The 16,736-nt window shown below is 48.2% G+C and overlaps 3 protein-coding genes across 5 annotated transcripts in view; 2 read left to right on the top strand and 1 right to left on the bottom strand.

The window, feature by feature from the left end:
* Positions 1–314: 314 nt before the first annotated feature.
* On the bottom strand, positions 315–12,997 carry ITGB1BP1 (integrin subunit beta 1 binding protein 1). The gene is made up of 8 exons (XM_038560750.1): positions 12,840–12,997; positions 9,262–9,370; positions 8,013–8,116; positions 5,680–5,758; positions 4,177–4,313; positions 2,096–2,188; positions 1,412–1,561; positions 315–529 (listed from the first exon to the last, which is right to left on the bottom strand). Exons 3-8 carry the CDS (start codon positions 8,082–8,084, stop codon positions 458–460), a joined length of 603 nt encoding a protein of 200 aa, XP_038416678.1. The 5' UTR covers positions 8,085–8,116; positions 9,262–9,370; positions 12,840–12,997; the 3' UTR covers positions 315–457.
* Positions 12,094–13,014, top strand: LOC106559871 (proline-rich protein 2-like). Its single transcript, XM_038560644.1, has one exon. It carries the CDS (start codon positions 12,094–12,096, stop codon positions 13,012–13,014), a length of 921 nt encoding a protein of 306 aa, XP_038416572.1.
* Positions 13,015–13,076: 62 nt separating this feature from the next.
* The window catches only part of CPSF3 (cleavage and polyadenylation specific factor 3), a 39,505-nt gene continuing 35,845 nt past the window's right edge, over positions 13,077–16,736 (top strand). For all 3 annotated transcript variants that reach the window (XM_038560742.1, XM_038560743.1, XM_038560741.1), the window contains exon 1: positions 13,077–13,287. In XM_038560742.1, the coding sequence (XP_038416670.1) occupies positions 13,139–13,287 (149 nt within the window). In that variant the 5' untranslated portion in view covers positions 13,077–13,138. The remainder of the gene's footprint in view (positions 13,288–16,736) is intronic.

Below are 16,736 nucleotides of genomic sequence, written 5' to 3' on the forward strand. Positions count from 1 at the left end.
CTGTCAAATAAAATCTTAAAAAAAAAAAAAAGTGATAGATGGGTACCTGAGTGGCTCAGTCAGTGAAGCATCTGCCTTCAGCTCAGGCTGTGATCCCGGGGTCCTAGGATGGAATCCTACATGCGGCTCCCTGCACGGCAGGGAGTCTGTTTTTCCCTCTCCCTTCCACCCCACCCTGCTCACTCACTCACTCTAATAAAACTTTAAAAACAAGAGTAATAAATAAAAGTAACAGATGAGGTTTCTTTTTTAGTCCCAGAAAGTAGACAACCTCATTGAGAGTTAACTGTAATAAGACACATTTTAATAGAAAAGCAAATGATCAATACTTTCTACATTGCATCTCTTCAGAAAACCTAGAGCAAGGGATCACTTTCTATTTCCACAACAGTTCAACACTCCAGACCGGAAGCCACTGCACGTCTGCATGGAGCCAGCTTTCACTGGAGGGCAGGATTCAGGGTTTCTCGGATGTTAATACAGAGTCAAAAGCGGTGGATAAAACTTTGCAGATGGCTTGTGCTTGTTCCTATGTGAAGTAAAAAACACAGTAAGAGACTTCATCGCTCTCTTCCTGAATTAATGTGACCAAACAGGTATGACTCTGACCCTCCTAACACCTCTCCTGACCCTGCACCCGGGCAACCCTCTCAACCCTCTCTGGTCTCGAGGCCTCTTGCGGAGCTCGTACTATTACTCCCCAAACTTCACGAGTGCTCAATACACTTTGCCGCCCCCCCAAAAAAAACAAAATTTGGGGCACCTGTGTAGCTCAGCGATTGAGCGTCTGCCTTGGGCTCAGGTCGTGATCCCAGAGTCCTGGGATCAAATCCCGTTTCAGGTTCCCCACAGGGAGCCTGCTTCTCCCTCTGTGTCTCTGCCTCTCTCTGTGTCTCCCATGAGTAAGTAAATAAAATATTAAAAAAGTAAAAAATTTAAAAACCTACACACCAACAGCTTTGGGAAGCCCAGGACACATCACCTCCCTTGGGCCCCTTCCAGCGCACCTGTGGAGAAGCAGGTGCGTGGTAACCTGTAGGAACTCGGCCCTTGGGAAGGAGTGTGACAAGTCAGTGAGATAACACGTACAGAGCAGGAGGCGCTATACCACGTCTCCTCACCTGCTCTGTGGCTGCCCTGACCTGGAGATCATGGCCCAGGTGAGGCCCAACCCTGGCCAAATAGGTGACGGCCTGCGGCAGGTCCGAACCGCTGGCTGACCCAGGGCCTGACGGTCACCCACACTCTGCCAGGCATCAGATGCTAGTGGACAGCACCTCTTCTAGACCGGAAGTCTCCTCTGCTTTTACCACCTCGCCTGATGAGTGAGACTAAAAACCAAACAACTAAAAAAAAATAAAATAAAAAAAATAAAATAAAAAAATAAAAACCAAACAACTTTAAACCTCACCAGGCTGTTGCACTGATAAACCCAGAGGCTGTATTCCTCATTGCTTGCGTCTGTGGTCTTCAGCGCCAACAAACTCTTTCCTGCCCCCAGACCATCGTCGTAACACACCATCCGGATGATTAAATACAGAGCATGCCGATGTAAGACATCCTGCCCAAGTCGGGAGAAAGAAAGACCGTGACTGTTTTAACATGTTGACATTTTCTGTGCAGGATCTACTATGTGAGGCTTTCATCAGAGCCAATCTACGGAGCTAACTGAAAATAGTTGGATAGGTCTTTCCCCCAAAGGGAAATTCTAGAATGCTGAGTTATGGGGCAGTTATCCTTCAGGGTTAGCCCTTCCCACTTAAAATTCCACAAAGACAGGAGGAAGATCCAAGTTCACAATCCTGCTCTCTGTGCCCAGTTTCCAAGCTGACAGCTGCTCTGCACTGGCATGGGGTCCTACACTGAAACCACACTAGGGGCCAGCAGCAGGGGTGCTGGCCAGGGCCCCACGATACAGAAGCAAACGGAGGCCTCTATTCATTCACCCCAAGAAATCGGTCATTTTTTTAAGACCAGCTGCCAGGAATGTTTACCAACCAACAGTTCTGCAAACAAACAGAACAAGTGGGCTCTCAGCAGGCTGACTCCCAAGTACCTGAAACCCACTTTTTCCCTAACAAATTCTATTACTTACATACTGATCCGATGTTGATACTTTTATACCATACTTGGAAACTCCCATAATAAATTCTTCCTCCAGGGGAACGAAAGGCAGCTTTCCGTCTTGCTTTAAAGCAAAAATAAAAAAATAAAAAAAAAAGCAAAAATAAATTACATGAGCTCCGTTAAAAATTACATCACATTCCTTAAGTCTGATTAGTCCAGTTTAGTATCTAGCCATCCCAAACCCAAACCCTTTCAAGAATGTGGGGTACTCGACAGCCTGGCAAAAACTGTTCTTCAAATGAGCAGAAGAGGAATTGTCACTAGGGTTTTGTTTTGTTTTCAGGTCCACAGACCTGAGCAAAATTCACTTCCATCTGTCTCAATGTTAGCCCTAACTGCAAACTGCCTCACACAATTCCCAGTGAGGTTTAAATATCTACATAAGAAAAAAAGGAATCTTTTAATAAAAAAAAAAAAAAAAGGGCAGCCTGGGTGGCTCAGCAGTTTAGCGCCGCCTTCAGTCTAGGGCATGATCCCGGAGAACCTCCCCACCCCAAGACCCGGGATCGAGTCCCACGTTGGGCTCCCTTCATGGAGCCTGCTTCTCCCTCTGCCTGTGTCTCTGCCTCTCTCTCTCTCTCTGTGTCTCTATGAATGAATGAATGAATGAATCTTAAAAAAAAAAAAGAAAAATAAAGGTATTTAGGTTTTAAAGTGCTCAGAGCTTATGCTGATGTCAGCACAGGAAACCATCAGGAAGCGGAGCAGCGGGGAATACCGTTTGCAGCCATTTTACATCCTACCCAGATGCCAGGTATGTCTGGTTGCCCCACATCCCGGGGCCGTGAGCAAATGATATGTGAAGGTTTCCTTAGCAGATTGCCCACTTTTTTCCCCAAAGTCAGAATATGGCCTGCCTTGTCTAATGCACAGTACGTAAGATAGGGCCATCAGTAGATGTTCCGTCCTGTAAATCTTAGCCTGGAAACATCTGCCTACGTTACAGAAATTCTGGTAAAGAAGCTATGCCTGCATGCCTTGATTCGGGGGTCCTCAAATGACTACCAGGATTTCTCACAGTAGGTAGGGTTCAAGCATTCCAAGAATCCAAAGATGCAACAATACTAACGCTCTTAGCAAGAAGGGAATTTTGACAAGCCCACAGTCTACGGTGACCTGAGAAACTGAGCAGTCCCGAACGGGATGAAAACAATCCTAGTGCACTTCGGGGGGGGAAACATTAGCAATCTTTCAGTGCAATACTTAGGTGAGGTGTTTCTTGCACACTGTCTGGAATGATTGGTGCCAAACCAACTGGGATACTGTCTAAGTCCAGACTCCCAAGTGGTCTCTGTGGAACGCACATGCAATTGGCTGATTCCCTCAGGACAGACTTCCTTTGCTTTTGTGAGGGCAGGGAGCATGGTATTTAGTGATCCTGTTCTCCATGATTTACCAGACCAAACAGCCTGAAGAGTAACCAGCGCTCTAGGAACTGATAAAGGAATCTTTCCAGGGTGGTAATATCCCTTTGCTAATAAACACAAAGACCTGCAATCTCATTTTCTGGAACTCAGGAAGCAATTTCCCATCTTATGGTTTATGCACTTCCACACTGGCGAGGGTACAGATCTTTGCTTTGTCTCCGTTTTTATTCTTAGTTTTCCTTCATGGTTATTTTCTTTTTAATCTTCTTGACTGGGATATGTTTATGAAGCTCACCTCACCTTAATGCTTGTTGCTAACAGGGTGTGAGGGAATTGACAGGTCAACAGCACTCTGAGGCAGATTAAAGAGCGGTGACTAGTTCAATGGAAATTCAGTAAGGCTCCCAATATATTAAAAAAAACAAACAAACAAACAAACAAAAAAACTATGGTGTATAACCCATCCCTGCACTCAGCTCCTCATTTGAACAAGGAAGTTAGCTCCCAAAAAAAGTGAAAAGTGCTATTTTTGAAGAGAAGAACTCTGCTCTCTCTGGGACTCAGTCTCTAGGCACCTCGAACCACCTATGATCACAGTGCTCAGTCAATATTTTAACAGTGGAACATCTTTCCCTAGAGCCACGAACTTATTCTCTAGAACATTTTAATTTTTTTTTTTTACCTGTGCAACATCTATATAATTTATCAGGTCTAGAGGCCCTTCAAGACTTTTTCCTTCAGAGAATTTCAGTTTCTCAATGGCACCAACATATTTTATTCGAAATTCCGCGCAGGTCTCTGAATTGTTGTTGCTTTGTCCTAAAGGTGAAAGAAAAGTCGTAAGGGTAAGACTTCAAAAGAAATATCTGCGTTACAACATGTCCTCAATTCCTTTGCAAATAAAAAACAGGCTGTATCAACAGAACTTAACTTTCATGAAAATAAAAACATTTTAATGCAAGATTACTTGAAGGAACAGGAAAGAACTTGGAATTTAACCTCTTCCTCAGTGACTCGCAATATACTAAATGTATAAAAATCTCAATAAGAATAAATTAAGACACAGGAAAAAAAAAGAATTTTGACTAGATAATGATCGGGTACCTTTACAATATATTAAGATATTAAAGCTTTTTTTGGTTTCTTCTCCCTCTTTCACCATGTTCACTATTCACTTGTTTTCCTGACTCAGCAAACCTGGTCTACGTCTACCAGTCAAAAAAATAAAGCAAATCTTTTTTTTTTTTCATGCAGATGGAATGATGCCTGACAGGAAATCCTTTAACATGAACAGATGTTGGGTTACATGGCGGAGGGCAAGGGGCTGGAGAACTGGGCCAGGGCCCCGCTGCCAGAGCGCATTACGGTATCTGCCACATTGAGGGAATGTAGCGGGTGGTTACTTTTGGGTAATGCTTATGTAAAGAAAGATGCCCACATTTTTAATATTTTAAGGCATCTGGAAGCAAAAATAATAGACCTTAGCTACTATATTCTCTTGTACATCATGTGGGGATTCTCTTCATCCCCCTCCTCCCTCATCCTCACTCTTCACAGACTGACTAGTCTGTGGTCCCGAAGGGACAAGTGGAAAGACTGCACACAGGAAAATGAGTATGTTTTTATATTTCTAGTTAGACACCAGCTGTTTATTGCCCTGGGTCAGAAGTCACTTTTTGATTTCTGAGGAGCTACGTATTTCCGGTGGCTTCGTGAACGTTTCCGAGGGCCTGTGACGGATGCTACCCGCAATCACCAGGTGCTTCTGAGTTCTGCTAGCTGAGGAATCTCTGGGCCCGCGGCTCCACCCCTTCACTCGGCAAGAGGCTCCTCCTACACCCCACGAACGAACAACGTAGTGCCAACGTATTTCACACTCGGCCACCGCACATCCTAAGAAGCTGTTCAGAAACATCTCAATTGTTACCATGATGTTTTCCACGCAGTCTCACTCGAGAGCCGTTCAGAGCAGGCTGCCCACAGGCACTAGCAAACCACCAAGGCGGCGGCTTTCACCAACCGCTTCACACCAACCCACGTCCCACCAGACCCGGAGCCCTTCCGAAGCTCTTGCCCGACACAGTGGAGAAAACCCCCTGGTATGCGAGAATTTATTGCGCTGCTCTGGTCAAGCTATGTGAACACTAGCTAAGAGCCTTAACCAAAGTCCAACCCTTCTCTGTACCTGAGCTTTTGGTAGAATCCGTATCGAGGCTGGCCACAGTGCTGGATCGCGAAAGCCCCCCAAGGCTGGAATCTACAGACTGAGAAATAACCAACAAAAATGTAAACTGAATTAGCACTGTCTTCTCTCAAATTCTCTAGCAAACACTCAAACCACTTATTTATGAGAGCGGCGTCAACACGTACAAGAGCAGAGAAATGGCTCTGGCAGATACTAGGCCAGGACAGATTATCTTCTAAAGTCAAATTCTATGGCAAACTCCAAAAAAGAGGAAATCCCAGCTGCCCTCCCCTGAACACGACATCAGGTAAATGCGGTGTGGACGGTCCCAGGGTAAACCAAGGCTACTACCCCTGCCTCCCTGTAAGCCGCCCAGTATTTCGGTTGTATGTGAAAATCAGCACCTCGCTTTCACATGACTCCCCCTGAACCTTGTGCAGAAAGCAGGCAGGGAGTATGGTTCTATACAGTAAAACAAGCGGCATGAAGTGGTTTCCCCAAGGGGAACACCAAGGAAATGGCCCCGACCTCTGCCCCAGGCCTCCGGCCCCCTTCCCCACGCCTCTGTGGAGGCCAACCAGCACCCGGCCCACACGGTCACACTCAGGCCCACTGGCAGACCAGGGCACGGTCAGCGGTGTGACTTGCAAAGGAAAACCAACAAAATTGTTAAGCAAAACACGAAGAACCATACACGTTAGCGTAGTATGTTCTCCAGAATTGTACTCTCCAGATATGCTTCCTTTCTTCAGAAATGACCTTCTGTGAATGCCTCTAATTCAAAACATTAGTCTTTGTACCTCAAATCAAAATCAGACTTTAAAAGTGCAACGGACTCAGATTTTTTCAATGTTCAAGAAGTGAATCAAGGGGAATGCAAAAATGGCACAGGTTTTAAATGTTTTTTCCTTTTTCTGTAACCTGTACTTCTTAGAGTATGATGCGAAATGAGAAGAGTGCTGTACGCACAGAGACGTTCCCCATGATGCTTTGTGCGGTACCGAACCCTGGAAATTCTGTACATATCCAACGGGCGAGGGGAAGGGAGCTGGAATTGAGATGTTGTTACAAACTGAGATTGACATATGGGATGAGCACAAGCCCCGAAGAACGTAACAGACTGAGCTTCTGTGCTCCATACTACTCCCCACGCTGGACACCACCAGTGCCCAGTGAGCCTCTCTCTGAACCAGGAGAACAGGAAGGGGACACTGTCTGGTTTTTCCCACATTCAGAATAGACAACAAACAAAGCTTACATCAACCTAAAACATAATGGTCATGACTTGGCTTCCAGCCCACAGGGCGGTCACAGCACCCCCAAGGTAAGGCCCTCACTCACAGGTGAACCCAAGGCTTGAAGCTAGCATCTCAAGCCATCAGCAAGTTGCCTTAGGACTCCGAAAATCTACTCCGCCAGCAGGAGTCCTCAGGTCTCCCTTTATCCATTCTCTGATCTAGAAGACCAGAGGTGGGCCTGATCAGTTTCCCAGGCTGAGGTCTTCATGCAAGGGCCCGAAAGCTAATAGCAGGGAGGTTCCTGACTGGCTTCAGCTCAAAAACCTTAGGGAAAACTCAGTTTCCCCCACTCTGAGGCAAGATTCCTAAAATGTCAAATTTCTGTGCTCCTGGCGAGGAGCATCCCAGCTCAGTGAAACGTGACAGTCATGTGTGTCTTCACTGACCAATGTGTGTGACTCAGTCTGGTGGCCACAGGCCAGAGGGGTGCATCTCCCAGCAGGAGGGCACCTCCTCTGTGCTGTGCCATCGGCTCCTCCCCTGCCTCACCACATCCTGGCATTGCACCCACTCGTCTTTTAGAACAGGGAGCTCACAGGGTGGAAAATGTAGGAGTAAAACTGTGAGAACCACCGACTGGGTCCAGGGATGAGGATGTAGGACGCTGCGGACACTTTGTAGTCGTGTGCTCTGTTTTTCTAGAGTCCTAAACATGGCATCTGCCTCCCAACTCACTATTAAGAGAATTATAGTCATGAGCACACACCGCAAACCCAATTCAAGAATTCAAGAGCTCCAGCCCCTGAATGGCCTGGAATTTTGATCACGTCAAAAATTTTAAAAATCAGTGTTTCAGTGAGACCATTCATATGTCCTGGCCCATCTAGGTTCATGAGGAATCTTAGAAAATTTCCAGAACAAAATAAAATTAAATCAGGCACAGAATGTGTCTCTAGTGCAAAAAATAAGTGTCACACACCTAGTCTGAAGAATTATCAACAGGGCTGCCATGCTTAGTATCCTTTATGCAGAATCAGTCAAGAGAAACAAAACACTCGCTGCTTTATGGCTCTGCTCCTATTTCCATCCCCCTACCTTGCTCTTAGTACTGATTTCACTACTTTGGGAACTGCTACTACTGTGTCGTTTTTTGCCTTTCCGAAACATTTTTCACCATAGCTTGATCCAAAGGAGCTGCCCTAGAAGAACAAATGGTGGTTAGTTACAGCAAGAAAAACAACTTTAAATCATTTTATGCATAACAGGAATAAAAATCATCCATTCCTTCCCGCTCCAAGGTGTATTCCTCCTACAGGAAGCAGAAATATTTTCCTTTGGATACTATTGTTTCATTCCTTCTTTCTCTTTAAAGCTGAAAAATCTGGGATGCCTGGTGGCTCAGCGGTTTAGCGTCTGCCTTTGGCCCAGGGCGTGGTCCTGGAGTCCTGGGATTGAGTCCTGCATCAGGCTCCCTGCATGGAGCCTGCTTCTCCCTCTACCTGTGTCTCTGCCTCTCTCTCTCTCCATCTCTCATGAATAAAGAAATAAAAAAATCTTTAAAAAAATAAAAATAAAAAATAAAGCTGAAAAATCTAACCCAATGATCCAAAAAGACTGAACCCTTCTTATCATACCCAGGGGTGTGAAAGGCATGGTTCTCGGGAGTAACAGACACACGTCATCTACTTCTCAAAATACTCAAGTGCCTTGCTTCTCTTGAATCAATTCAAGACATTAGTAAAACAGGTTGCATGTTAATTTACCAACTGAGATACTGAGATTCTGTTGCCATCTCAGGTTGACATTCTGTGACTGGGAGGGCTTGGAACAGAAGACACAGAGATACCTCTCAGAACTGTGGATTTTTCTCAACATCTTGAGCTATCCTGAAGTATAAATTGACCTAAAAACATGCCCAGGTGCCAGCTCTCCCATAAAGCCAGGGAAGGAGGTGACCTCCAGAGTCAGTCTGACATGTATCTTTTTTTTAAGTAATAATTGATGCCCTGGAAACAAAATTTATCCTTGCCCATTTCATAGGAGCACATCTATTATACTTGAAGAAATATTGACTAACCTGCAGAACATATCATAGTTCAAATGCTTCCAAATACATCGTGTCACTTTTATCATCACAACAACCTGGGGACACATTCATTTGCTCCAGAAGGGTTTCTAGCCTGTGCTGCATATTATGCTGGGGGCTTATAGAAGGGAGATTATAATCTGCATTTATAGATGAGGGGACTGTGACCCGTCTTTCAGGAGGTGTTATGAATAAGATGGCCTAGCAAATTTTTACCAAAGATTGGATCCTACAGAGGGAGCAAGGCAATGTACTTACGTAGAACAAATACTACTTTATTGTCTTCAAAGGCCTCACAGATGGCAGTGTGCGCAGAGAGCTTCCTCTCATTCTGACACGGTCAGTTCTTTTCAGAAAAACAAGGTACCTGATGAAGGAAGAAGAATGGGTAAATCATGGGGTGGTCACTAAATGTCCCTGCTCTCATAAGAAGTTTCTCCCACTCTAACTGGAGACCCCACTCTCAGTCCACTCACCATGGTCTGGCCTTAGGCCATTTGCCCAAGACTAACTCCCAAGCCCAAGCTTTTTCATAGAATTTATTTTTATGTTTTTGCTTAATTTGTGGAAGAGCAAGAAAATCTGATTTGTTCACTCATTCTTGAGTATCCAGTGAGCACCTTCTAGGTGCTGGAGATACATCAGTGAATGAGACAGATAAAGCCCCTAACCTGACCTCACAGAGCCCGTTTTCAGAGGAACAAGAAAGACTGACAAGAAAACCAAATACAAAAGCGTTGTTAGAAACAACTGATATGAGGGAAACAAAAGCAAGTTCAGAATAAGCAGGTTCAACATTTGCAACTGATGGAAGGAAGGGTGAGCATTTTAGACAGAAAAAGATGCTCTGAGGAAGTGAACAATAAGGAGACCTGAAGAAGGAAGAGCGGGCAGCCATGGGAATGTGGAGGAAAAGCTTTCTGGCAGAGACTAGGGCAAGTGCAAAGGTCCTGAGGGCACATGCCTGCTGCAAGGAACAGCAAGGGGCCAATGTGGCTTTCATGGGAGCAGGAAGGAGGGACAGGGACAGACAAGGAGAAAGATCCATGGGACGCCTTGCAAACCACAACAAAAGGCTGGGGTTTATTTTGGGTTTAACAAAAGACTTGAGGGGACGTTAAGAAGTAGTTAAGTGATAGGATCAGACTTGTTTTAGAAAGACGACTGGCTGCGGGTAGAGAACTAGCTGCAGAGGATACAAGTAAAAAGAGGGAGACGAATTAGCAGGCTATACTGGGGTTCATTTGCTGCCATGGACCACCGAGCCTTCACGGGATGCTTTTCAATCAGAACAAGATGGCAAGAGAGCCTTATTCCCAGGTCTACACAAACTGCAATCTCTGATGGGTCAAAATATTGGTGTGTAGCTTATTTAATAACATTATATCTTAAGTATGCACATATATATACACACACACATATATAGGCACATTTTGATATATATATATATATATATATATACACACACATATATAACAATTTTAAATACAATTTTAAAATAAAATTTGAATCCGTTGCTCGTGAAATCCTGAAGCATCCCTTCAAATCCCTGGAATATGGGTCAGGCACCTGGGGAGCTCGGTGGCTGAGCATCTGCCTTTGGCTCAGGGCATGACCCCCAGGATCCTGGGATCAAGTCCCATATCAGGCTCCCTCCAGGGAGCCTGATTCTCCCTCTGCTTATGTCTCTGCTTCTCTCTCTGTATCTCTCATGAATAAATAAACAAAATCTTTCCAAAAAAAATCCCTGGAATACTAGAAAGCTCTGAAAATCACCCCATTGGTACTATCATGCCTTTGCAACTCCTTAAGACTTTCTATCACCAATCTAGGAGCTGGGGAGGGAAAGGCATTTATTAAAGTCTCTGATATCTGCTTTTTTTTTTTTAAGATTTTATTTATTTATTTGACAGAGAGAGCACAAGCAGGGGGAGCGGCACGCAGAGGGAGAGTGAGAAGCAGGCTCCTCGCTGAGCAGGGAGCCGGATGTGGGGCTCCATCCCAGGACCCTAGGATCATGACCTGGGCTGAGGGCAGATGCTTAACTGTCTGAGCCACCCGGGCACCCCTCTGCTGCTATTTTGATGCATGCTCTTAAGGAAATCATTCTTGTCTCTAAATTATTCATGCACTAAAATGAGGTCAAAGATACCGATTGTCACTTGTATGTTCCAAACTTGACAAATGCAAAAATGCCTGAAGCAAACCCTTCATCTTCCTTCCTTTCCATATCTGCTCCACCCCTCACGTCTGCCTTTCAGTAAATTGTATTATTTCTGGTAGAAACCAGGAAATCCTCAACTGACATGTCCTCCAGGCCCCACATCCAAGAAAATACTAATATCTGCTGAATATGCCACCAGAAGAGTTCTCTCATCCATACATGCCATCGCTAGACTTTTGCTGTATGTAAATGCTTTTTCATCAGCTGATGAAAGCAGTGGATCCTCAACCCATAACAATGCACAGATACACAAAGTTGGGCCTGCCTATAAGGAATCCACGTCCGTCCCAACAGGACTCCTCACCATTTTAAATCTACTACCAAGCCCCAGCTAGGATGATTTCTTTAAAACTCAAATTTGACGCCATTAACATCCTTAAAATCTTTCACTGGCTCGTCAAAGTGAGAGACTGAAGTCAAAGCTCTCTGCCAGGGCATGCAAGGTCCTGCATGTCGGGGGGCTCCTATCTACCTCTGTAGTCTCATCTTCCACATTCAGCTTCACACAGTAATCCGTAAAGAACACGAGGCTTCTCCAAGGTTCTCAGCATGCGCTCTACTCTGCTCCTGCCATGCTGTCTGCGTGCCCTTACACCTTTTATTCATTCAGCTAACTTTACTCACCTCTCAAGACTCAGTCCAGGCTGCTTCTTTACCAGAAAGCCTGGGCTGGACCTCTCCAGGTTGGGCTAAGGGCCCATGCTCCGCAGCCTGAGCATACACCTTGATCTCAGCATCCGCCTACTTAGAACCACCTCCCCCCCAGCTCCTCAAAGACAGGGCTAGGTCCTGCATCTCGGTGCACCCAATGCCTGGCACGGGCTGGCGGAGGGCATGCTTAATGAACCAAAGAACCTTCTGGGAAGATGACATCCAAGAACCCTCCTGTCCTGAACACCTGCCGTGCGCCGTCCAGTGCCGGGTGCTGTGTGTGCCTGCAACCCGCGCTAGAGACCAGCAAGGCTGCAGTATTACAGCCCCTTTCAAAGGAAGAAGCCACAACTCGAGGGGACTCGGCTGAGGCCGCGGGGCTAATCGCGGGTGGGGCCGAGGTCGGAACCCGAGACAGCCGGGCCCACGCTCTCCCCAGACCGCACCGGGCCTCCCGCGCCTGTCGCGCGGCTGAGCGGCGCCTGCCAGGTGCAGGTGCAGGTGCGCACGGCGACAGCGGACCCGACACCGGCGCCCCCCGCCCGGCGCGGTGGGGGAGGGGCGGCAGGGGGACACCCCCGCGGGGGCCGGCGCGGAGGGGCGGTGCTCCTCTCCGCCCCAGAAAGCAGAGCCCGACTCGCGAAGCCGCCCCGCGGCAGACGGGACCGATGCACCCCGACACCTGTCGTCACGGGCGCTGCAGTCCCAGCCCGAGCTGGGGTCGGGCACCGGGGCGGGGACGGGGGCACCGCATCCTCCCACAGGCCCCGGCCCGCTCCTCGGCCCCGCCGCCCGCCCCGCGCCGCCTCCGGGCCCGGGTCCCCGACCCCGGGAGGACGGGACCCCGCGGCCCCCGCCGCCCCACCCATCCGCCCCACCGCGGGCCTTCCCGCCAACGCCGCCCCAGCTCCCGCGTTCCCGGCCAGGCTCAGCCCGGGTTCGGCCACGGCTCGGCTCTCACCTCGCAGCCGCCGGCCCGCCCCTGGGGCCGCCTGCGACCCAGGTCAGACCCCCACCGACCCGGGAACCGACGCCGGGGCAGCCACTCCAGTTCTAATCCAGCGCCAGCTTTTCCGGCGCCCCCGGCCCCGCCCGCCGAGCCCCGCCTCCGAGACACCGCGCAGGCGCACACGTGACCCCGCCCCGGTTTCCGGACTCCGCTGGGGGAGGAGCCTCGCGACCCGGGTTCCGCGGCCGGAAGTCGAGGGGCGGAGCCTGGTGTCGCGGGCGCCGGAGTGCCGGAAGTTGTGCTCTTGGTGGATGGGGTTTTCTACCTCAGGTTCCCCGTGGCTCTGCTTTCTGTTTACGCAGACTCGCGCCGCCTGCTCCTCACCCCCGCTTCGCCGTCAGATTTCGGAGATGTCTGCGATTCCCGCCGAGGAAAGTGACCAGCTGCTGATCCGACCCCTGTAAGGGCCCAGCGCGAGAGGGAGTGAAGCTGGGAGCAGTGAGAGGCAGGCGCGGCGGCCGGAGGGTCGGCCTCGCCCCCCTCCTCGCGGTCGCCCCCCCGTCGCGGTCGCCCCCCCGGTCGTCCCCTCGCCCGCAGGCCTCAGGAGCCGCCCCTTGCTCCGCCGCTGCGGGCCGGGCCTCTCAGGCTGAAGGGGTTCGGAGAAACGTGGGTCGGAACGGGTCTGCTGGGTTGAGCGGGACGTGGCTTTTCTTCGATCTCAGGGCAGAGGATGTTGGGGTTGGCGGCGGGAAAGAATGGCTTTGGGCCTCTGGGCGCTTTCCTCGGTGCTAGAGTGGAAGCGCTGGGGGAAGCGGTGCTGCTGGCGGCGGCGGGATGACAGGAGGACCCGGATTAGGCTGTGGCGGCGCGAAGCAGAACTAAAGCTGTTTATTGTTTCCTCCAGGACTTGACATTTGCCAAGACGGGAAAGAGGAAATCCATTAGCTGTATGAGTTTTGAGGTCCAGACTTCAGACCCTAGCAGAATAAGGAAGGTAGACGGAGAGGAGAAAGAGCGGAGATGTTGACAGAAATTCAGCCCGCGTTTGTCCGTGGGAGGGCTCGTCTTTCAGTGGAGGTGGCGGTCTGCCGGAGAAACACTCTCTCCAGATCCGGAAAGCAGACCTGTGGAGAAAATTCTTTTTCCAGAAAGAAAGCCTGTCGTCACTCCCATCCCCCCCCCCTTTTCCTGTAGGCGAGCAATTTGAATTCACAAACACATGTAGATAGGAGTCAACGTCACCTTAACCTGTGCTTTTTTTTTTTTTTCCTCAAAAGGTGGGCAGTATCTACACATCCATCAGTAGGGCCTAGTTGAGCACCTGCTGGGGACATAACACAAGTTTCCACCACTCATCTCGCGCTCACCCTCTCTTCCTGTGGGCAGCAAACACTGAGCAAGTGTCAAGCGTGGCACTGGGCACTGGAGATGCACCTAAGAGAGCGCCGAGTTAACTGAATTCACCCTTTTGGAAGGAATTGCAGATCAAAGTGAGAAGTTCCGGAGAGATAGTTTAGAATAATAGGAGACCCTTACTTGGGGGTCAGACGTGGAATTCAGTCCCTGCTCTGTCACTTCCTGGCAGCAACTTCACTGAACCCATTTCTTCATGTGAAAATAATATAGCCACACTTACTTTGAAGATCATAGAAGGTGCTCAGTAAATGGAATGTTAGAAGAAAACAGAGAGGCACACACTCTAGCAAATTAAGAAGAGAAAGCTAACAGCTGCATCCTGGGAAATAGAATGGGTGAGCTGAGCCCTAAAGGATAAATAGGAACTAAAAATAGTGTAGGGCAAGGGTGTTCCAGGCAGCAGTAGTGGCACATGTGAAGAGAGTGGTCGTAGTTGTGGCCAGTTTCCTCATGGCTGTGACTGAAAGATGAGCAGATGAGGTGGGAAAGGGACCCAGGGACCGGCTTGTATACCTACTAAGGAGTTTGGGCACTTTTCACGCCGGTTCTAGAGAGCCAATGAACGGTTTAAGCATCCATGAGATACAGTGGGAGCTGTGTTTAGGAAGATCACTCCTATCAGCAGGGTAAGCAGATGAATAAGAGTGGATTCAGTGGAGAGAATCCAGGAGGATGGAATTGAAATAATCCCAGTAAAAAGCAGTGAGAGCTTGGAATGAATGAAATGAAAGTTGAGTTGGAAAGAAGTAGGTTTCAGAGAGTAAGGAATTGAAATCTTTACAGTTTCGTAGCTCATCAGATGTACTGGAAGGGGCAGCTGTGGAGAGGAGTGTAAGGATGTCTTGGATTTCTAGATGGAGCAACTGGTAAACGATCATGGAATTCACTCGAGTTAGGGAGCTGGGGCAGATTTGGAATAAATTTGGGAATTCTCTTGTTTTATAACAGCTTTATTGAAATATAATTCACATACCATACAACCCATTGAAAGTGTACAATTCAGTGGTTTCTAGTATATTCACAGAGTTGTACAACCATCACTACTGTTTAATTCCACAACATTTTTGTCCTTCCAGAAAGAAAGCCTGTCACTCCCATTTCCCCCAACATCCCCAGTCCCTGGCCACTACTAATTTTCCTTCTCTACAGATTTGCCTATTCTGGACATTTCACTTAAATAAGGTCATATAATATGCAACCTTTTATGACCAATTTCAGTTTCTTTTACTTAGCATAATGTTTCCAAGGTTAAAATTTAGAGGAGTTTTTAGGCACTTGGGAAGTATTTGTTGAGATTGAGTGCATCTCAGGTACTGCAGCTAAATAATGAACAAAATAGACAATGCCTGTGCTCATATGGAGCCTTCATTTTCATGGTGAGAAACTATAAATAGGTAGAGTAACTTCATGTAGTTATGTTACGATAAAGTTGGTGAAGGGCAAATGAAAAGAGGGGTCAGAAGGAGGCCTTCGCAGGTGGCATTTGGACTGAAACCCAAAGGATACAAAGAAGCCAACCATGTCAGTATCTGAGGGATAATCCAGGAGAAAAGCAAGTACAAGGGGTTTGAGGTGAAAATGAGTTTGGCGCATTTGAATTTAAGGTGTCTGTGTGCTAGCCCAGGAGAGACACCTAAACGCCATTCAGAAGCCTCTGGGCTACGGATACAGACTTGGGAATCATGATTGTGTCAAAAACGTGAGACTGAAGATCAGGAAACCTGAGAAGTGGGCCAGGGAGAGTACTTTGCGGTATCAACATTGGAGTGTGGCCAGAGGCCTCTGAGTGCGAAGGGACCTCCAGAGGAGAACCAGGGAGACGGATGAGAGCACGAGGCAGAAATGCCAAGGGGGAAGCGCGCAGAGAGTGACTGGGGTCTAGGGGTGCCAAGCTGCTGCGAGAACCAGAGAAGGATGGGAAAGGCGATTTGCACTTAGCAACAACGAGCCACCTTGCAAGCACAGTTCCAGAAGAGTGGTTGGCAGAAACCGACCGGTGAATTGAGGGAGAGGAGGTGAGGAACCAGCCGCAGGGAGTGTGCACAGCTCTCCTGGGAGGTGGTGGTGGGGAAAGGAAATTAGAATGCAGGGATTTTAATTTGGGGGTGAGAAACCTGTAGCACGCCTCAGTTGTGATGCTAAAGTAGACAGGAACGGAAGTGTTCGCCTGGCTGTGGCCAGGTCCTTGGAGCACAGAGTGTGCAGGGTGGAGAACACTGGTGGCAGGATCAGCCTTGAACAGAAAGAGCTCTATTGTGTCACCACAGGAGAACTGGAGGGAGACCAGATGGAGGCAGGTTGACGTTGAGAAAATGACACATGCCCTCTGTTTTGATGCTAAGGAGGCCCCGCCGCAAGTGAAGAGGGAGATAGGAGGTTGGGAAATGTAGGAATGGGGACAAAGTTTGAAACACCTGCTGTGGCAGAGAGAACTGAGCCCTGGACACTTCAGAGGTTGCCTTGCAGGCCAGTGAAAGTGGGGGACCCAGAGGT

The sequence above is a fragment of the Canis lupus genome, chromosome 17, assembly GCF_011100685.1.
Source record: "Canis lupus familiaris isolate Mischka breed German Shepherd chromosome 17, alternate assembly UU_Cfam_GSD_1.0, whole genome shotgun sequence".
NCBI classification, from domain to species: domain Eukaryota; kingdom Metazoa; phylum Chordata; class Mammalia; order Carnivora; family Canidae; genus Canis; species Canis lupus.

Coding starts and splice junctions, on each gene's coding strand:
- LOC106559871 (XM_038560644.1), top strand. CDS start 12,094: ATGACATCCAAGAACCCTCCTGTCCTGAACACCTGCCGTGCGCCGTCC.
- ITGB1BP1 (XM_038560750.1), bottom strand. CDS start 8,084: ATGTTTCGGAAAGGCAAAAAACGACACAGTAGTAGCAGTTCCCAAAGT. Junction 2,189..4,176: donor ATTATATAGATGTTGCACAG/GTAAAAAAAAAA, acceptor TTTGCTTTAAAG/CAAGACGGAAAGCTGCCTTT. Junction 530..1,411: donor TTTATCAGTGCAACAGCCTG/GTGAGGTTTAAA, acceptor TACTTCACATAG/GAACAAGCACAAGCCATCTG.